Here is a 22,639-nt window from a genome sequence, read left to right as displayed (position 1 = left end):
TCGCTCAACAAAATGAATTAAAAATTATTATATGGTTACTAAGTTTTTCTTAGAATTTTTTTTTATATAACTGTTATAAATTGAATTTAAAATTATGTGTTATATTTCATATAGAAACTTATTAATGCATAAAATGATACTACTCAAATATAAAACATTCGAAATTGAAAGTTGCCAGTTTATTATTATTATTAATTAAAATATGAAACTGCACAATAAAATACAATTTTATTTTCTTTATCTAAATGATTCAATGCATTATTTAAACTATATCATAAATCATGTGATATTAAAGACTAGCTATGCCCCGCGATTTTACTCGCATTGATCCTCTCCTGTTGGTCTTAGCCTGATGATATAATTATATCCTATAGCCTTCCTCAACAAATGGGCTAGCTAATACCGAAAGAATTTTTCAAATCAGACCATTAATCCCTGAGATTAGCGCATTCAAATAAACAAACAAACTCTTCAGCTTTATAATACATATTAAATATTAATAGATGAGCTGTTTATTCCTGGATACAATAATAAAATGATCTAGGAAACTATCCACAAGATATTCTATTTTTCTATGGTTCTCTTTTTATCAATTTATGAAATAAGTAGTGTTTCTTTAATAATATTATAACCAACAATAAAAAAGATAAAATATTACCTATATAATATTATCTTGTGATAAAGAAATGGTAGAGAAAATTATTTTATGTGGGTACATAACCCACATATTAATGAGCACTTACAATAATATACTTAGGTATTTTAAAGTGAAGTAGGTAAATAAATATTATTTCTTCTATTATTTATTTTAATATCTACAATAACAATAATCATTCTTAAGAAATATTAGTTAAAATTATTCTTCTGTAACTTCCCATGGCTTTTCTGGTCTAAACTGATCCCATGGATTTGGTTTTTTATAGACATCCAATTCTTGCAATTTAATACCTCCGTTTTCTACTTCTTTAAGAAATTTCTCGATTTTACTTCCTTCTAAGGGTTTCAAATCACAATACACTTCAGATATTCCAAATTCTAGGCATCTTTGGGCCAGAACTCTACCTAAATTAATGTAAGCACAGGTATCAACAACACTATACAGTTGTTTTTTTAAAGCCCATTCCGATGTTTTAGCTTCTACCACAGGTCCATTCATGTAATGTACTACTTGCGCAGTAATTGTTCTAGTGCTTGGAGTAATGACAAGTCTGAAAAATAGTTGTTTTAGTTGAGTGATTAGGTTGCATAGATATTATAACTAAATATTGCATTTATTTAATGTATAGGTTAAATACAGACTTATGCCAAAATTTTCGTCCAGGTTTATCTAAGTGATATCCATCAGGTTTTCTTCCAATGCGCATTCGCTCTAAGTTTCTAGGGTTTCTATTAACAAACTCTGTTGGTGCAGTTGAGTTAAGTCTTACTAATTGTTTAGCCACACGAACATCTTTGATTGTAAACATTTTGATGAACAAATTTGCAAATGTTATCTCCCTATTGCTGAATGTAACTCACATAGACAAATTACAATATTTCGGTATTCTTCTATATTTTTAGATCATATTTACATTTAACCTCAAAATTAAAGTGTCAACCCCTCATAAATCAAAATAAATGTCATTTGTCAGATAACATTAAGGACCACATGGACAGATTATCAAAACGTAGAAAGCAAAAATATAGATTAAACATATTTATTGGGTCCATGATTAAACGAATCAGTTACTTTCGATACCTACGCACAACACGTGGAATGGAAAAATGGAATGGAATCAGTTTTGTCAAATGGCAATTGGCAATTTACATTTTTGTATTATCTGTGGCTGGTGCCGTCACCTACGAATTGTTAAAAAATTTGCTATGAAAGTTATGAAATGTTTTTATTTTGAGCACGTTCTTTTACCATATTTGTCACCTCCATCTGCGAAATGAAGTGTTTCCGCGATATTGAATGTTGAGTGCATACCGTGGACTGCCCGAATCTATGTGAATATCTACAGTGCAAATACTATTGGAACACTTGTATGTTTTGTAATTAAATTGCACGCCCACATCTTAAGTTTTGGGTGGTGCTGTAGTGATGATAGAGTTACTAAGTTCTTGATTGCTAGATTAGTGCAGTAAAATGTCTCTTCAAAAAAGTGTAAAGAGTGTTGGTGGAGATCAGGACACTACATCAATATGTTCTTCCGTCACCACGCAGCCAGATAGACACGGTTTCTTTGGAGGAGCTCAATATAGTCCAGAACCGTAAGTCTCATTGCGCTTAGCCACATACATTTCATTGCAGTGTATGATTTGTATTTGTACAGTACAACTAGAAATTAAGACAAGTGTATATCTCCTATGAGTTCAGTGGAATGAGGTGAAAATTTATAAACTTGTTCAAATACATCTTTCATATTTAACAATGTAACATATATCTGTATAGCTAAAAACATAGCAAATAAATTCATTTTAGAGGCAACATTATGCTTATTTGAGAATAATGATTTAGGAAGAGCCCTTCCATTTTCAATACTCTTACCTAGACCTCAATTAATGATTTTGGCAATAACCAATATATGTAATTGCAAAATTTAAATTGTATTCATTATGATAATAATATTAATGTTGATTGCGTGATGTTCATATCATTTACTTTGATAAAACAGAAGTGATGATTATCAAAATGAATATATTGCATTTAAAAATGTTGTTGTGTGTTCTACGTCTAAAAAAATCTAGTTTGTGTTACTGGAAAGCTTTAAAGTTTTGTAAAAACTTAATAATAGTATAAAGCTATCAAGGAAGCAGACAGTTTGCAGCAGTGGTTTACGTACCAGCAGTCAAGCCGACTCGCTATACAGCGCATGATTACATTGAAAAAAAGAAGAAAAAATGAAGAAAATTCTAAAGAATACTAAATTTGTTTCAGATATTATTCCGTTGCAACAAACAAATTTAAGTTTTTTTGAATGTAGCAGTGTATTAATAATAATATAGATCAGATAATATGAATAACAGTATAAATAATTGCAGCTTACTTAATTAGAGCCGTAATTAAGAATTTTACCATCAATGATTAGGTAGTGTGTGTAAAATCTTCATTTTTATATAACAATAGTGAGAAGACATGGTCTCACACAATTAGAATGCATACTTTGAGTAATTAACATATTCTCCAATGTTCTAAGCAAGTCACTTGCTTGTATCTGATAACAGCATTTTGAATCTTAAATTATTAAAAGGTCTAATTTTCTTTGAATATAATATATAGAATCTAAAAACTTGATGAATCTTAAAAATCTAAATATTTTAATTTTTTATATCAAAGTTTTTATTGCAAAACGCTATTTAGTATTTACTCATTATCAACCTAATTGCATCAATGCTATGTTGTTAAATAATTATTAGAACTTAATCTAATGAAGTCAATATTTCAATTTTTTTAATGAAAGTTATTAACTAATTGAAACATACAAATTACAGTTGATTGCATAAATTTCCTAGAGTTATATTAATATCCTATTAACTAGTACAAATTTCAGTGTTTCAATGATAGATTAAATAAATGAATCATTTATTTTCGCAAATAATTTTACAAATTAAAGTGACCCTAGGCTCCTAAGTTCTTTGACCGCCTCCTTGGTACAGTGGTTGTCGCGTGAGCGTAGAACCGAGGGAGGGGTCCGGGTGGAGACGAAGAAAAAAAATGTCTCGGTCTGGTAGGACACAGAAGGCTGATCACCTACTTGTCCCTAAATAAAATTGATCAGTGAAACAGATGTATGCATAATGCATCTGCCTCTTACCCCACTAGGGGACATGGGACTTTACTTAGGCTCCTAAGACAATAAAAACTGGATTTTTGGATTTTTTATTTTAGGAGCATTTCTTCAATTTACAATCGAACGGATTATGAGTCATTTTATGACTGTTGTGTCGCACTTTATGTATTTAATATTTTGCACAAAATTATATGTAAAATGAATATTTACTTACACATTAAATTGAATTGAGAGAATTGTTATGTAAGTATTGTTAATTTCAAGTATGTAATTCACACATGAAATTACACTAAATTAGCACTCTTTCACATGTTAAAGCTGCATTATATAATTTTCTATTTTATTATAAAATCCTCCATGTTTATTCTGCTTTATTCAACATTTATTCTTTAAAATAGTTTTTACTTATTATCCTATGTTATTTCTGCATTATTGTCCTATGGGTTGGTGCTTTGATACAAAATAAAAATAAGAGAGTTGTGAGTTAATAAAAAACTTATAAGTGGCTGTAGGAAATTTAATTTTGAATATGAAATCTAGTTTTCTTGTACATGTAGCGTTATCATTTATGATATCATGCCAACATCAATCTAGATGTCTTACAATCTGAAATGAATACATTTAATGTTCATTGTAGGTCAGCCTTGCTCTGTTAAATTCACATTTTTTTAGGTCGGTGTAATCCCTTGTTATAATTCTTAATTAATATTTCTGATGGGAATATTGTGCTAAACATAGGATAAAAACAAAGAAAAAATATTAGTCTATTAATTTGTAAATGACTAAAGGAAACTAAATAAAAACAGTAACGCCACGTGTTTCTCGCCAATTTCATGTTTACAGTCATAAATGGTAATAAGGACATATTTCTAATCTATACATACATATAATAAATCTGTAGAAGGGTCAATTCTGTACATTGAAAATATTGAAAAAATAAATACCAGGGGGTGTTACTGGATCGATACCAAACCCAAATATGTGATTAAAAATTTTTTTGTCTGTCTGTCTGTCTGTCTGTCTGTATGTGAAGACATCACGTGAAAACTACCGGTTCGATTTCGATGAAACTTGGTATAATTATACCTTATTATCCTGGGCGTAAAATAGGATACTTTTTATCCTGGAAAAATACGTAGAAAAAAAATTAATCTCAATTTTTCAGTTATCCATAGACGTTGTTCTGTAGTATGTACCGCGAACACACGTTGCGTATTATTATAGACCTAGCCGTATTTGGGTCCAATAGATATTTATAAAATGTCATTGTCCGAGTTACTCAAAATGGAGAAATAAACCATCCACGCAAAGACCGACATCCGCGCGGACGGAGTCGCGGGCGGAAGCTAGTGTTCAATAAATTAGTAACTAATCTTTTGTTATTATAGATGAAATTTGACACGCCTGTATAAATACGAGATGTTGGCGCTAATATGTTGACAACACAAACCAAGGTTACGACTTACGAACCAAATTCAAGTTTCAAAGTACCTACACTAAACTACGTCCGTTGCGTACCGAATTTCGCACTTAAAATCCGGCAATTACTTGCGAAATGTAATCGTGGCTTAGAGAACATCACGGTGGACGCAGGACGGGTACAATGAACTGTTGAGAGGATAATCCCTTAAGTCGACGGTTAAGAATTGTATAGAGGACGTGTCAACTTTTACTCCATTGTTTTCTTGTCATTGAAGAGAGATTTAGTAAATGCATGAGTTTATTTCACACTCGAGACGCAATAATCTATGTCTCTAAATTGCAGATGTAGTAAATATTGTAAAAATAAGATTTGCAAAGTAAAATAGAATTTAAATGATATATGGTCATAGAAGTTCTATGATATTACCCTTTATCTAAAATTCATAGACACACCATTCGTAGTTTCATTCAGTAGAAAATCGACTGCTACTTCCTAGTTCCTTTTAAACTACTTGCTGTTGCTTTCCAATTATCACACGGCTTTCAAAGTCGGTTGCAAGGTTTTTGTGGCATTGAATAACAAATAGCTATTACAAACACACACCCTTACAACTTTTTACATTTATATCTTTGGAAGGATATTACAACTACACTCCGCAGTCTCGAAAAAAGGCGCCGTTACTTGCAAAGGAAGATCCTTCATTGGGATGGAGTACTCACCCAGTTTTTCTTCTTCTTACCTAGATTTAAAATTATCCAAACATATGGCTTAGGCAATAAATAATATGATGAGTAATCATAACTAGATGTACTGGGGGATACGGATAAAGCAAATCAACGTTCATCAGGTGACCTGACTGACCAATAAAAGGCGCCGCAATTTTCATTTATGTCCATAGCAGGAGGCACCTTGTAATTTATTGAGTTATTGTGTTACAATAGTCATTTAGACTAGTTTTAGATTTTTCTTTTGTCTCGTGTATGTATGATTAGATTCCGTTGTAGTTATCTAATCAATATCACAATTGATTAGAAGGTTCTGTGGGAATGCGGGTAGTAGCAAAATTTTAACAACTCCAGGATTGATAGTCAACCAGATTGATAGAGAGAGATAATAATTATTGTTCTCGCATTTGCCTTCACTAGTGAAGAAGCGGCTTTTTATGACCGATTATATTTAAGCAATTTGTTAACGTCACGTTTGATTAATCGTACTACGAGAAATAACTAACAAGTAATTTGTAGAGAATTAAATAAAAAATACGATAAGAATCGGTCCTCAAAATTCTCGAAACAAACAAGGGCCGTATAAGAGCTACATAGCGTCCATAGCGATATACAATTGTTCTCATACACACTGTATAGGGTGTAGGGTGTAGACTAGAATAGGTACTAAAGATTGGCCTGAAACAAAGCCTTGCGTTACAACTTGAGCACGTCGTTGTTGAACGCCCAATAGGACTTGTGTCACCCTTATCTTTTATTCCTTTAAAACTGTAGATGTAAAGACAGTGGAAATTTGCTTGTTAGCGATAATGAGGCGTACAATGGAGATAATGAGATTTTATTTTTTAAGTTCTTTCAGAAACATGTATGATGACTACGAAAATATCTTAGAATATAATTTTTTTCGACGATGCAGTTGATGGATACCATAACTTTCAATATTTTATACAGAATTTTTATGTAGTTCGTCTTTTTTAAATAATTGCTAAAGGCTCGTAGGAGTAAGTAAAAATAAATTTGACCCCAAAAAAACAACGAAGGTTTAAAAATACGACGGATTTATATTTTTTACCACTTCGAGTTGCCAGCGCTCTTCATTAAAAATATCTGGCACAATTACAAGGACACTTTAATTTCTGAACGCAATCTCGGGCTGTTGCAGGCTTATAGTAAATTAATAGGAACTATGTACTTTAATTTTTAATTTACTTGTATTAATTTTCAAAACTAGGTCACTGTTGCCATGTATCGAATAAATGTATTATCACGAATAAGCAAGAAGTCTACTTTTTCTGGGATGTATGGCCAACTTCGCAGTTCTATAGTTGTTGGCGAATGTAATCTTATCATATGCCAAATAAAAACATAAACAATCCTACAAATATTCTATAACAATAAATAATTCGTAGTTGATTGGAGTTCGAAAATGTTAATTAGACAGCTCGGAATTAGACATGAAAATATTACTGAAAGGTAGTCAACAACATCCCAAATTTATGCTTGCAATAAACACAAAGCATTGCATTCGATTGTGATAATTAAACTCTCATAATATGTAAATTGAATAGCTCTTATTGCCTCGCAATAAGATTCAGTCCGTAAGGAAATTATTTTACCCACGTACACTCGACGTGTGAGTTTTTATGTGATAACGAAACTTGGAAATTGAACGTCTGAATATTTGCCGAAGAAGAAACTTATTTGTTAGAAAGTTGGTTGCACCAATAGCATATAGTTACATACTTACTCATTTTTATTACGTTTGCTGAGAATGTTGAAATAAGTGCACACATTAATTTTTAAATTGCACTGTCGGCCTTCGTGTTTGATGTTTAGGCGTTGCAATGCCATTTAATACGTTTTATCTGACAAATAATTGAATAAGAGGAACTTGTAATTTAGATAAAAATATACATTTATATGTATGAACTTGACGTAGAAATGGATTGGCAACTTTTGGTAGTAGAGAGAAATCTGCAATAGACTGAAGTTGAAAATACAGAGAATATTGAAATGAAATAAAAAAATACTTATTTTGAGCATGTTCCCTATTTAATTAGTGTTTCCTTGTTAGTTACCTACATTCTACCTATAATAATAATATGTTAATACAAATATAAACATACGAATATATGCGGAAATAGGAGGGCCTTAAAAGGCGCCGGTAATTAAAAATAATGTGTCAAATAATTGTGGTTGTTAATGTTAATTGTTATGGAGGTTTATGGCTGGCGTGTCGCTTATCATCCCACTTTCTATTTCCCCCCTGTAAAACCATGAATAAGTAAAACAAAGATTCTACAGTAACAAGAACCGACCCATTAATACTAACTAGTCTGAATGCGCTGTACACTTTCTAGTGTCGTATAAAAAGGTTTTCCCATATGATTCAATGGCCCATAATAACGTCGTGGCGTAACTGGCGAATGAGGAATTTCTCATAAAAGTAATTAAAGCAACGAATGCAGCCGCTCTGGCGCCGACGGCAATTAGAACTTTTATTGCTTACGTGCTCGAAAAATCCATATGCATGAAAGGAATTTTTTCATAAATCATTATCAAACGCGTACGTAGGTGGGTAGGTAGGTATATAATCGCCAATAGTGCAGGTTTTATGATGGTTGTTTGGCCAAAATTGTTGATAATAAATGTTAAATAGATTGGAATGTATTTGTAAGTGGTCCTTTTTTATTAGGAAAGGAACTCTCGATGATCATTCCCCTCATGAGTACGTTATTAGTATATTTTTTTTAAATGTATTACGCCTCAGGAATTCAGGATGAATTACCTGACCGTGAAGGGGTCTTCAATGTTCACCTTCTGACCTTGTATCTGAATTGGCTACTATCTCAAGGTTATTCGTTTGTGCTTTACTAGAAGCTTTTATAGACAAACCCAAAGAGCTAAATTTCTATGTAAACGTTACAAATCTTTTGAAACCAATTATTTGTAACGGGGAACGGGGTGTGTCCCTTGTCATAAATGTGTGCTTTTCCTATGGTATACTAATGGCATAGAACACGACCGTTCACAAAATATAAGAGAATGTACATATGAAGAGTTGCAATTTCTCCATAAATTGATAAGGCTGACCTTAATACGAAGTGTGTTCAGCTATTTGATGTGTTATACGCGTGAAGGTGAATGCGTCATTTCGTTAAGATAAAGGTAACTATATATCAGTCACTGTAAATATGACTCTTGTCTTCTCCACCGTTATGGATATTTAGTTGGGTGTATAAATAAATTGCAGGTGAAGTTAGATCGTAGAATCTCGATCGAAGGTTTATATTATATTAAGTGTTCAATGGGTGGTTCTTGCAAAAGTTGGACTGTCTTTTAGAATGAATCACGGTGGAATTTAATGAATGAATCATGACAGGATTAGTTAATAACTCGAAGAAATCTGTACCTTGATACATTATGCTGGAAAATTAGTATGTGTAAAACATTTTACTACCATAATAATCACTGAAAATGTGTGTAATTGAAATCGCATTATCGTATATTCACTGGAAGTATGAATGACCTATATTATTATCTTCCCACGCAGATATCTATCGACCCATTGATAAGTCACTATGACGATAATAGTTTGTTGATTTCATCGTGTTTACACCTCGTCTGAGATTGTTTGGCAAACATACAGTGACGTCAGATATAATTTTATATTGGAGACAATAAATAGGTCCTCATTTTATTATATTGACGAATTTATAATGAACTAATACTAGTTTTTTAAGTAATTATGCTAATTTATGTTAATCATTTCATTGGAAGAATATTTTGGCAAATACCAGAATTGTTTTTGAATAATAACTATTTGAGTGGAATTGAATAATATGCCTAGGCCGTTAATAATGCGTGCCTGCGTGTGATAATCTTAAGCCTGATTCCCACGACATGTTTGCTTCACAAACCCGACCGCGCCACACCATACCACATGCCATGGGAATCGGCGCTCGTGGTTGTTTGCCGATGTTTGCCGACGCATGTGCTATATCCATCGGAAGTCGGTAAGATCAAAGGTGCGCGCTTGGCGCGGTGCGACGGCGTTGGTCGACGTCCGTCGGGGCTTGCCGTCTGTAGCGCGTCATTGTTCGGAACCGTACGATAATTATTATTATCGTACAAATACGTCATCTCTTCAACGAGCTGTAATATTTTTATTTATACATAGTTATGTATTATGTATGATATGTATGTATGTAAGTATATATGTATGTATGTGTATTTATAGCATGTATTTATAGTATTGATATCAATATTTATATTGTTTTTACTTATTTATTTATTATTAGGTATCTATTTTTATATATATACGTATATATGTATATGTACATATTTTTATTTTTATTTTTTTCTCCTTTTAAATCAAACACCACCCATCTAATTTTAATTAACTTAACGTATCTATCACTTAACATCTTGTAATGACCCACAGATTAGGTATTAGTAGGAATGACCGTCCACCGTGCTCGCCAGTGCTTGCCATACGCAGACATGCCGTGGGAACGCTCAGTTCAAATCGCGACGGACGGCGACATGCGCTTGTCGTCTGCCGATGCTTGTGAAGCAGACATGCCGTGGGAACCCACCTTTATGATGCTCTTGCAAGGTCACAAGTGCGATCTAATTGCACAGTATTATATTTTTTTAATGTTCCTTGTGGACATATTTATTTGTTACACTTTGGTAGACTATCACAGATATGTAGGATTTTTTTTTTCGTGTGTCAAAAAAAGTCGTCGTTGAAGCAGTGGTGGCTCAGTGGTGAGACCTCGGACTTCGAATCGATAAGTCCGGGGTTCGAGACCAGGCGAGCGCGCTGGAAATAAATTGATTTTTCAATTTATCTGCGCATGTTGTAACATCACCACTGCTCGAACGGTGAAGGAAAACATCGTGAGGAAACCGACATGTCGAAGAATTAAAAAAGTTCGACGACATGTTTCATCCGCCAACACGCACTTGGCCAGCGCGGTGGATTATGGCCTGTACCCTCATAGGAGGCCCGTGTCCCAGCAGTGGGAACGTATATGGGCTGATGATGATGATGATGATGATGTGTCAAAAAATATGATGGAATTTTTCAGAACGTTGGAATTTTTGGCTTCGCCAAAGTCAAGATACCTACTTGGAAGTTTTTGTTTTTATTCACACAAAAACGACGAGGCAGTAAATTCATTATTGCTGTATGAATTATACCTACGATCGTAAATTCAGCGAATATTTTTCGCACTAGCTGCAAGAGGTTTTTTATTCAAATGAACTTGTTTATTGCAATATGATTTACATGACGACTTCACAACTGACTGACTGGAATAAGTGGCGTGTTACATACACAATGTACCACTTGTAAACAAGACACTGATAAAATAGTTGTACAGTCTGTAGTCATACGCTCTTGCTTTGCTTTAATTATTATAAAAAAAGTTAATGAATTAGGATTTAGGGCACAAAAGTTCGATGAACTAGTCATTTTTTGTGTGATTCAATACAAAGAAACAATAGTAAATCAAAATATAATTAACGCAGTTTCAACGGTTAAAATATCATTATTTCTGAAAAAATTGTTTCCAACAATTTCTTGAATTTTACACAACCTAAACGCTGCGCACAGCATAGTTTTGTTAATGTTCAGAATTTTGCAGCTATAAATGCGAAAGATATTTTGATAACCGAGAAAGGACATAGGCTACTTTTTACCCCGGGACATAGGATAGGTTTTATCCCGGAAATCCCACGGGAACGGGAACTATTCGGGTTTTTCTTTGACTGCGCGGGCGAAGCCGCGGGTGGAAAGCTAGTATGATATAACATCAAAGCATAGTGTTCGTCCCTCAAGATTTATCATCTTCACCTATATTCAACCATAGAATTACCTACTTATTCGCAAATGTACTCCAAGAGGAATCTGCTTGAAATGGAATGAATTAAGGGGACCCTCGACGCGTTTCCGCGTACAAATTGGCTCTTTATTTCTCTGAGGTTATTGAAGCCGTTTCATTGTTTACCATTGTTAATGCGAATAAAGTATTATGTATGTGTGGTACTTTTACAATCATGTATTCAGAGCTATCATTATCTTTTCCAACAAGCTTTAACATAATAAGGTTGTACATAATCAGGGGCCGTATTAACCTCTGATTCCTAGTCAGTTTACGCCTTGAATTGAACTGACTGGCAAATTCATATAATACCATAATTAACCACGGCTGGTTATTGCGATCTTAAGATCATAATATGAACATGACCTAGATATTATTATAATATGCTGAGTTTTGACCTGACTCCGCACTCTTGGGAAATGCGGCAGGCAATATATTTGCTCATTTTCTTTTGCAAACAAAATGTATTATTTCCCTTAGGCTTGAATCGAACTAGAAGCTGTGATCGATGTTATCAAATTAAATATTCTACGATAATAATATGTTTAAAAACGCATCATTAGGAGATCTTCAATTAAATATCAATTTCATACACATCTAGATGACCTGATTACATTTAATGATGGTTTTAATTAAGTACTTTTTTTATTCATTATTGTTGCAGAAAAAGGACTGTATCGCCAAGTACAATACTGAAGCGGGAACAAAAGTGGCTCCGAATGCTGAACAACTGGGAGGCGTTCATGAGCAGGAATTATAAGAAGGTTCGAGAGAGGTGTCGGAAAGGTGAGCAGATGTATTATGTTGTTAGTCATTGTTAAAAGTTATTGTGTTGTTGATACAAGTGTTGATCAGGAAGTCTGTGAATTGCGATGGTTCGAAGAATACCAGATAGTCTTAAATATTAATTTTGCCCATTTGTGGCCTATTTCAACAGAGGCAAAGTATATATACCTTTAGTATTTCTGCAGTTTCTGGAAGATTTTTTAATGTACGTTATATGTTATGTACTTACTAATTGCAATACATAACTATTTATGATATATGAGAGATATTATAATATAGTTACGACACTATAATACATTACAAAAATATCACTTTTACTTGAAAGTAGAGAGAGTGTATGAATTTGTAATCTGGCATATTTTAAGCAAAATGTAAAATTGAATTTGTACGCCAAGTCTGTATAAAGCGTATGGAGTTGAAATTTTCGGCTAATTATCACGCTCTGGTTAATGAAACTAATGAGTGTTTAGTCAGACGACTGCGGAATCAAGTGCAAATGTTAATTGTTGCTATTTTGTCGACAGAAACGTAAGCAATATTGAGTGTCTTCTTGAATTTTGGCTAAGAATAACTTCTAGAAACCTGGAAGTTTAATATCTCCTATTTTTTGTGAAGTTCCCTAAATATTCATATTGGATAGTTGTTGTTTCATTATTGCCATTAATTAAGTGAGCAGATGGGTGTGGTGTCATCATGATCTGGTAAAGAGACCAATAACGATTTCACCGTTTACATTCAATCTGTTCAAGTTTAGGATAACTGCTAACAAGACTATTGAATCTTTTAATCAGTTTATATCCACATAATACCTATAAAATAATCGAATCAATCCAATCAGTTGCTATCAAAACTCGAAAACATTCCAGGCATACCAGCGTCAGTGCGACCAAAAGCGTGGCTGTATCTATGCGGTGGCCAATTGCTGTTGGAGAAACATCCGAACGAGTACGAGGAGCTGCTGCAAGCGCCCGGCGATCCGAAGTGCATGGAGGACATCAGGAAGGACCTGCACAGGCAGTTCCCATACCACGAGATGTTTATACGCGAGGAGGGGCTCGGGTGAGTGGTTAAGTTACATTTAAATATAGAGGAGGGTATAAGTAATATGATAATCTTATGATTCCTGAAATAGTAGATTTATATTGATTTTACCTACAATTGAATAGTAGGATCATGAGGATTGAGGGTAACTAAAATTATAACCCAATTATTTATGAAATAGTATATTATTTTGGTTAAGTAATTCTTGTAGTGTGGGGTGTGTGGTGTGTGTCACAAGGGACACGAATGATCTAGATTCTAGGTTTTTTTATTTATTTTGTGTTCAAAATTTATTCTTGTAGAAACTTGATATGCCAATATGCCATATAATGCCTAACATACCAATGGTTTCTAGATTTTTAGGTCAATAGAGTTTATGTCAAACAATAAGAAATTTCTTTGTGGATTACCAGTGTAATCCCATTATTAAACATATTTATTAGTGAGAGACATAGAGACAAAATTGCGGTTTAAAGCTAATTATATTAATCCTATAATCAAGTAATCTAAACGAATTATTGCGTGTAATTGATCGAATATTTTCATGGCTACACATTGCATGCAAACTAGGTATGCCGTCTATGTTTAAGACATTTCCTTGAAATAGGACGCTGCCAATATTTCTTTATTTCTTTACTATATTGTAGCACGCGATTGGCGACTTGTTTATTCGGCTATTGGATATTTTTAACGCTTACTTATTCGATAAATAAAATTCTTACTGACTCACTTTGCGTTAGTTTCCGGAATTCCGCAAATGAGAAATGTTTTGGAATAGTCACAGCAGTAGTCGTTAAGTGTGATAACTGATTTGTAATATACTTAATGGATTTAAGATGCGATCATTAAATTAAAGGGGAAAATGTTTTTGATAGTGCTCTGAAAATAGAAGTCATTATAGCTAATAAATACAATGTAGTGGAACGTTGCCTTGCTAGATGATTTAAATTATTGATCATTGACCTAAATTATTATCAATTATTGACCTAAAAATCTATTCCCTGTTTATAGCTACAGACATTACACAAATAACAGGTTCTAAAAAACACTTAATTACAGCAGTTTTTCCACACATTACCTTTTCCGAACTTACAAGTTTCGTCATCATAATAATGGTGAACAAATAATCGACAAAAACAATGACACATTAAACAATACTCGGTTAATTATACCTGGACATGCAAATGTAAAACAAACGTGATGGTTATAAACAAATCACGCTCTCGACAAATCTATAAATATGGTGCGCTATTTCCTGACCAAAGGAAGGTGCGTTCACAGTAGTCTGCGCCAAATATAGGCACGGGGGGTTTTGTTTATCGCAAGGGGACAGGATATAGGGGATTACCTCAGGTGATGTCACCCATTCGACCAACTGTTTAAGGGCCCTTAGTAGGTGAACACGGAAAAATGGACTGTTTTCTATGTGCTATAATTGAAAATATTGAGGTTTTTTCGCACTGAAATTTCTAATATGTATTACAGAACGTATGTGTGATGGGATGACTGTTTCCAAAACACGATTGGAAAAATTTTGCTCGATAAAAAAAAATCCTGAAGTTACCTCTAAAATATCATATAAATGCTCATTACAACCGTATTTTACGATAATAATTCGTATAAAATCACAAGTACATAGGCATTTACCTTCTCGATTTCGTGACTGTTTTAGATTTAGAAAATACTAAATATTTTCATTCACTTTTTGATAAAAATGTGAATGGCGCTTACGATTTTTAGTTTTGAGCACGTTGATTCCATACTAAACGCGGACCCCCTCACCGCTTACCTCAGGCCCGAATAGCTGAATTTTCGCTGACCGCCTAACCCCCCTTAATGACGTCGGTGCTCGATATATTTCATACATTGATGATTGCATACTTGAATTTCGTAATGTATGAGGGATTTATTATATTGGTTAGCTCGGTTGATAGGGATTATTTGATGACTAATGAATACTTGTGATAACAATTCAATTCTAAATAATGAGTCAATATAATAGTATAGGATATCTATACAATGCTAACCAGATGAACAACTAAGGCATAGTGTCAAGAATCCAAGTTATGATCTAGAAATAGTTTGGTTAAGCTACTAGATCGAAATAGATGCACGATTCTTGGAGCTTGCACGTTTCTATACTTTATCCTACTATCCTATCCTACTTCCTACGAATATTATAAATGCAAAGGTTTGTGAGGATGGATATGTATGTGTGTGTTTATTAATCCTTTACGCAAATACTACTGAACCTATTACAATGAAATTAAGCACACATATAGAGGGTAACTTGAATTAACACATAGGATAGGTTTTATCTCGGAAATCCCACGTGAACGGGAACTATGCGGGTTTTTCTTTGAAAACGCGGGCGAAGCCGCGGGCGGAAAGCTAGTCACCAATATATGAATTTCTTCCTCTAGGCAACAAGAGCTGTTCTCAGTGCTGAAAGCGTATTCAGTGCTGAATCCGAAGGTGGGCTACTTCCAAGCGCAGGCGCCGGTGGCCGCGTTCCTGTTGATGCACATGCCGTCCGTGCAGGCTTTCTGGTGTCTGGTCAGCATCAGCGATAAGTACCTTAGCGGGTACTACAATCCTGGCTTAGAGGTAAGATATTTTTATAAGTAACTAGCGAACCGGGCGAACTCCGTTTTGCCACCAGAGACACCTATTCTTTGCTATAAACCTCACGGAGCCCGAGACCTTTCCAACGAATATAAAACCGTGGAAATCGGTTCGTGCATTCTGGAGTTATAGCGTCAGGAAGGAAAACCCGACTTATTTTTATATAGTAGATGATTTGTTATGTATTTTGGGTTTTAAATTTGATTGTATAGTTAGATTGGATCAAGACACATTTTATAAACATATTGATTTTATTAAAAAAGGTTAACATTGATAATTTCTATCAAATATTGTCATATTTATGTTTTTAGTAATAATATTCTGAACACTATCCACTTTTCATGATGATTTTCGAAGTATAGTTCCTATATCTGGTCGATTCGTTACTTGTCTATCTGCTACATCACTTTTTTACACACATAAGTGTTCCCCTTACATTCCAAACACAAAACATTTCTCTGGCATGATTATTATTTTAAAATATGTAAAATGTTACATTTTTAATGATCAGTTATGATTTTAAAAGAGCAACTATTGAGTTTCTTGCCCTTTCATCTCTGTATAAACTGCTATCCGAACTATTTTTTCTGTATTCTGACGACTCAAGAGCTCTTCTCAACAATGTTTTGTTAAATAAATGAGTTGAATTTGAGTTTAATTGTTTCGCATTGGTACATAAGGTGTTACAACGCGACGGTGACATCCTACACGCGTTATTACGTCGCACGGCACCGGCAGTGCACCGGCACTTGGCGAAGCACCGCGTGGAGCCCGTGCTGTACGCGACCGAGTGGTTCCTGTGTGCACTCACTCGGACTCTGCCGTGGGACAGCTTGTTGCGAGTGTGGGACTGCTTCCTGTGTGAGGGGGTCAAGGTGAGCTATAGAAGCTAATCCTAATAGGTCCGCTGTGGTCACTCAGCCAGCCAGCCAGTCGATCCAGCCAAATTATTCAAACAAGGTAGAAGCCGCCTGCTACGCGTTTTTCCTGTTCTAGGAGGTCAAGGTTAGTAGTACGAGGAATCGAGACAAACTAACCAATCAATCGAAACAACCGGATGAAACAGCCTGGCTAAAGTGGTGGTCAACTAGTCAACCTTATTATCGGCACTTAAAGCACGTAGGTTGCCGAGGTTCTGCTCGAGAATTTTAAAGCCGCGCTGATCACTGCATAGTAGATGTGACATAATTACACGCTGCCGGCGTCTGCTTGGCAATCACTAGAACGATGCCTGAAGGAAGAAGCAGCGATTCGCATCTTTTGGTACTCCATTTCTACTGTATGCTTTTTTTGGTCAGTCCAGGTAAGTAACATAGATAACATTTCTCTGCAGAAAAATTTTTTCGTCACTGAAAGAACTACTGTACAATGTACTTGTATTGCACATATAGATAATGTGCGTGATAACATAATCTGTGTTGTTTATGTTTTTTACTTTTTTTTTTAATTTTAATTATTATTCCTCCACAGGTTCTATTCAAAGCGGCGCTAGTGATCCTAGCGGGAGCCCTAGGTCCTGCGAAAGTCCGTAAACGAGCGAACGGCCTCTGCGAAACACTAGAAGTACTCAGACACCCTCCAGAGAGTGTACTTGGAGAAGAGTACCTGATGTATCACATGCAGAGGCTCAACTTAACTGAAGAGGACTTCGAGTTCGAGCACCAGCGGCAGACCGCCAGGAGGAGGGCCCTGGCTAATAGAAGGTTGGTTGGTTCGATGGGGAATATGCCCTAAATAACCAGTTTTTCTGGGTTGCCAATAAATAGCATAGCGATTGTATCATCTAATATTTACTTTCTACAGGCTAATTGTGTTCCAAAACTGTATACTTAATCAAAAATGAATTAATAATATAATATGCCTTGAGAGAAATTGTGATAGAGAAGCATTATAGAAGTAAAATTGTTGATTTTATGATCATCTTTAAATTTGTATGAAACTACCCTCTCTTTGCAAAGAAAATTATGTTCTGTTTTTAGAATTGTGTCATATTGATCATAGAACCATAGTGACTCGGGATGTATATTACATCAACCTCTAATCATTATTAAATCGTAACCAAGAAATTCTTAATATGTGATTCAAACATTAACATTTATCCGTTTACGCGCTTTTGAATAGATTAATTAAAATTTTATTAAATTTAATTGATTTTTTTGACTTTACAGCGGCAGCTGATTCAGCGAGTGTTCCTACAAGCGTTATTCCAAGAATAACGCTAGGGACATATTCCACACTCTGTGAGCGAACGCCACAATGGACCTTATGTACTGTTTATTAAGTGCGGTTATAGCCTGCTGACCAAACGAATTGACTTGAAATGTGTATATACTAGTGTATGTGCGTCACTTTATTCAGTATAAGAAACATATTAATAAAGATGTATTTTTTATGGTAATTGAATGTGTTTTGTCTCTTTTGCTCTCGAGTCGTGTGGTGTGTGGAAAGAGACAAAACATTTTGAAGGTTCAATCAATGTTTTGTTTCTTTTACTCTCGAGTTATAGACTATATGAAGGAAAGAGAAAACAATGTGTAAGATATTAAACCAAGCTGTAATAGTATGATTTCTATTGTATTTAATTGCAATGTTTAATTAGAAATCGGAATTTATTCGAATTCTGCAGTTTATATTGGTGATTTTAATAATAATAAAGTGGTAATATCAATTATTATTATTAATATTTAAACCAATGCGTGTACAAATTTAATTAATCAGTAATCATTGTAAAAATTCCATTTCCTTTTTATATATTAATATTGTATGGGATTCGGGATGGGATTGGGAGAATCGAGTCATTTCGTTATTTACCCAAAACTTTATAGTTCTTTATTATTCTATTCTAGAAACTTTTTTACGAATAAACTTTTTTTATACATATATAAAGTGGATTATTTTTATTAAATAGTCGAAGTTTTGTATTATTAAGCACGGTATGCCTCATGCAAAAGTATTATTGTTAATTTTAAATATGCCTCTAGTTGACAAATTTCTTCTTAAATACCGATGTTTGCGTGTATTTAAACTTTTTTTTAAGGAAATTAAAAAGAAAGCGAATAAATTACCACACAAAATAGAACAATTTTGATACTACTCATGTTGGTAAGTAGCCGGATAGTTGACACCTCTTTTTTTGTTTTTAAAAATGTTTGAAATGTAATGATATCGGTTTTTTATGAAGTACTTTGGTAAATGCGAGGCACAACACTAAAATATATGGCACATTCAAATTGCTTAAACACTGCCTTATATAAATACATTCCTGTTTTCAACCGCTTTTTCATCACGTTTTTGTAATTATATTTTTGAATGTGCTATTATTTTTAGTGTAATCTTATAAAATATTAATTATTCAGTTTAGATTGTATATTAAGGACTGATTTTTCAATCCTTGGTTAAAATTTATCCGTCCAATAAAGTATTACACGAACATATTAAAATGTCACCTGTAAACTGTCATATACAGACAATTACAATACATTTTTGAAATGGTAGCTTAGTACGTTATTCGATGAATAAGTTTTATTCAAGGAATGAAAAATCGGCCCTTAGAGATTTGTAAAATTACATAGATATGTAAAAATGTAAAATATTTTTAATACAATGTGATAAGATGTTATTTGATTGCATATCTGATGTATATAATATTATTTTGTCAACTAATATTAAGTGTTGGTATCAATAAAAATTAAAAAAAAAAATATAGTTATACGAGAGTACAAGTAGATTTAACTTTTATGTTAATGTGTGAAGTTGATATGTCGAAATAACAAGGGCTATTTTTAAATTTGCCGTTTTTTTTAAGTGAAACTTCCTTAGGCGCGTTGAGAGTAAAATTTCAAGGTCGCGTCATGGCAATACCGTCACGTCATGGTAAGACAACCGACGATCTTGGTATCTTTGAAGAATTTTCACTCATTTGACATTGGCAGAATCCGTCCTCACTGGGATCGGGAGTTGCCACTTGTAAATAGAAGAAGAAGAAGAAAGAAGTTTCACTTTTGTCCCGTGTGCTAGGGAAGTTTCACTTCTGACACGTGTGCTAGGTACACAGTACACACGCTCTTTTTTCTTTAAAAAATTTGTTTAAATTGACATTTTGGGTTTATAAGGGGTTAATTTTTGTGTATGTATGTACGTATGCAAGAAGACTTAAAAAAATTGTAACTTCACATATTATCACCCTCACGTATTCATAAATATAATTTAAATATTTTTATTTATTCCTTATAACATTACTCTTGTCGCACTGTCGTTTTTCTTTTTGTTTCATATAAAAGTTTATTATTATAATGATTTAAATTTAGCTATTTGTATATTTTAGGGAGAAATAACGCGCAATAATTATATTATTACTTAGCGGGTGTATCTTGTATAGTTGGAGTAAATTTAAATTTAAAATAAAAAATGGTTATCGGCACAAATTATTGCCTTTTTTCATACTTTATGCTTATATGAAGTATTTCTAGTTATATTATTTAAGATATAATGAAAAACGCAACGCACATGGAAACTTTTTGTCTGTAAAAATTGACTATTTTGAGGGATTGATTTGTTTGGAAAATTGGCGGAATTTATTTTTATTAGCTAACTTTGCTCTTTATTTGACGAAGAAAGGAATTATTATTTGCCTCTCATGAGAGTATCTTTATACTTAAGTTTTTTACAGTGCGAGTAAAGTTAGGGAGCATAACTAGTTTAGTTATTGTATTCGGAGTATACTACAAAATATGATTTTTCATTAAAATACGCGATTTCATAATAAGTATTAATTAATAACTGGTCAAATTATTTTAGTGTCTGCACAGTTATCGAATTTAGGCTATGATTTAGTTAGGTCCTTATTGGTGCATAATGTTTTTTTTTCTTTATATTTTTCTTTATATTTTATTCGCTAGCGTTTGGAACTGCTGTTTTCTTTTTGCAAATTGTTTAGTTGCTACTTAATTTATAATGTATTTATTTGATATATTGTGTAGATTCCTTTTTATGTATATTTATTTAATTTTATGGACAGAGTTTTTGGCGACAAAATTTCGCTTAAAGATTAAATATTAGTCGAGAGGTTATGCTTGTAAGAGCGGTCACCCATCACTTGATTTGCCGTAGCTAAGGTTGCTTAACCTTTTCTTGACTGGTATTTTTACGTCAAATATATCTCGAATAATTTAATTGGACAGTCAGCATAATATTATAGTATAAAAAATACATTTTTATAATAATAAAGAAAACAAAGTTCCATACAATATTATCATAGATATTTTATTGTTTTGAGTGTTGTGCGTTTGTTTTTTCGTAGAAATGAATTTTTATTTACTGTTTCCTTACGTGTGATAGTTGTCAATGGCGTCTCAGAGCTAGCGCGCAAGAGCAACTTTTGTCTCCGCAACTATTTTGTCTCTCCCATCAACTCTATGGGCTAGTATGAAAGTGCGTGCACGTAGCGAGGCAACTCCCCATACAGTTGATGGGAGAGACTAAATAGTTGCGGAGACAAAAGTTGCTCTTGCGCGCTAGCTCTCATTGTTTTTGAAATTGTTTTTATTATTACATGTATCTTGACGTATTTTCAACAAAAATTATCTATCGTTTTAAGCGAATAATAGTCATATTATGTACAGTACGTTTCAAACATAATGGCGGCTCGGAAGTTAAGGTGCAGGTGTGAGTGCGGGTGCGCACAGCTCCATTATCGTCCCGCTAATATCCAAAATTGTTTTCTGCACATCGGACGATGTTCAGTGTTGCCATTAATTATTAATCGTACTATAGAAAAACATCGATCATATTTTGATAAGAATGTTTTAAAGATCAAACAAGTTATTTTCCAGCCCTATTCCATAATAAAAGGCATTCCGCGTTTCAGACTGGTTTACGCTAAGTTACGACGACTGATCATTGAGTATTTTTGTACTGTGACTGAAACTCCATGTTTGCAAGTGTTGTAAATAAATATTGTCAGAAAATATGTTTTTTATTTATTTTTCCTTGCGTAATTTGCGTAAAAATAAATTAATCATCAGAAAAATGTGGAACGTTTGATAATTTTTGATACAGTGCGTTGGGTGTTGATATACAATATTATAGGGTCAAATGGGTTAAGGTAGAAAATAAAAATGCATGTTGATGTTAGAAATCGGTTCATTTATTTATAAATATTACGATAATGTTTTTTCAATGAACGTAGAAAAATTTTAAATACTGTAAACTTGCTGTGTGTACTCGACTTAAAACAGGCAATGTTGCCAGCAACAATTGAGTATTTGAATAATTTTTTTTTTGTGCTAAATGGAAAGATTATGATATATTAGTTTTATAACATTCATTTTTTTAATTTTTTTTGCAATAAGTAATTCAAAAGTTATTTCAAAATAA

At 33.4% G+C, this 22,639-nt stretch overlaps 2 protein-coding genes across 2 annotated transcripts; one reads left to right on the top strand and one right to left on the bottom strand.

Annotated features, from left to right (window-relative positions):
* Window positions 1-787: 787 nt before the first annotated feature.
* LOC123700294 (39S ribosomal protein L18, mitochondrial) lies at window positions 788-1,624 on the bottom strand. The gene is made up of 2 exons (XM_045647472.1): window positions 1,300-1,624; window positions 788-1,208 (listed from the first exon to the last, which is right to left on the bottom strand). Exons 1-2 carry the CDS (start codon window positions 1,464-1,466, stop codon window positions 857-859), a joined length of 519 nt encoding a protein of 172 aa, XP_045503428.1. The 5' UTR covers window positions 1,467-1,624; the 3' UTR covers window positions 788-856.
* A 190-nt stretch (window positions 1,625-1,814) lies between these two features.
* On the top strand, window positions 1,815-19,629 carry LOC123700293 (TBC1 domain family member whacked). Its single transcript, XM_045647471.1, has 7 exons — window positions 1,815-2,253; window positions 12,477-12,598; window positions 13,465-13,657; window positions 16,063-16,246; window positions 16,945-17,139; window positions 17,735-17,967; window positions 18,433-19,629. The coding sequence occupies exons 1-7, from the start codon at window positions 2,129-2,131 to the stop codon at window positions 18,440-18,442; spliced, it is 1,062 nt and encodes a 353-aa protein (XP_045503427.1). The 5' UTR covers window positions 1,815-2,128; the 3' UTR covers window positions 18,443-19,629.
* Window positions 19,630-22,639: the final 3,010 nt, after the last annotated feature.

The sequence above is a fragment of the Colias croceus genome, chromosome 19 (genome assembly GCF_905220415.1).
Source record: "Colias croceus chromosome 19, ilColCroc2.1".
NCBI classification, from domain to species: Eukaryota; Metazoa; Arthropoda; class Insecta; order Lepidoptera; family Pieridae; genus Colias; species Colias croceus.
This window is presented reverse-complemented; position numbering and strand designations above follow the sequence as displayed.

What these genes read in the sequence shown, in the direction of transcription:
- LOC123700294 (XM_045647472.1), bottom strand. Translation starts at nt 1,466, where the DNA reads ATGTTTACAATCAAAGATGTTCGTGTGGCTAAACAATTAGTAAGACTT. An exon ending in GGACGAAAATTTTGGCATAA is followed by an intron (nt 1,209 to 1,299) that starts GTCTGTATTTAA and finishes ACTATTTTTCAG; the next exon opens with ACTTGTCATTACTCCAAGCA.
- LOC123700293 (XM_045647471.1), top strand. Translation starts at nt 2,129, where the DNA reads ATGTCTCTTCAAAAAAGTGTAAAGAGTGTTGGTGGAGATCAGGACACT. An exon ending in TCGAGAGAGGTGTCGGAAAG is followed by an intron (nt 12,599 to 13,464) that starts GTGAGCAGATGT and finishes AAAACATTCCAG; the next exon opens with GCATACCAGCGTCAGTGCGA. An exon ending in ATACGCGAGGAGGGGCTCGG is followed by an intron (nt 13,658 to 16,062) that starts GTGAGTGGTTAA and finishes TTCTTCCTCTAG; the next exon opens with GCAACAAGAGCTGTTCTCAG.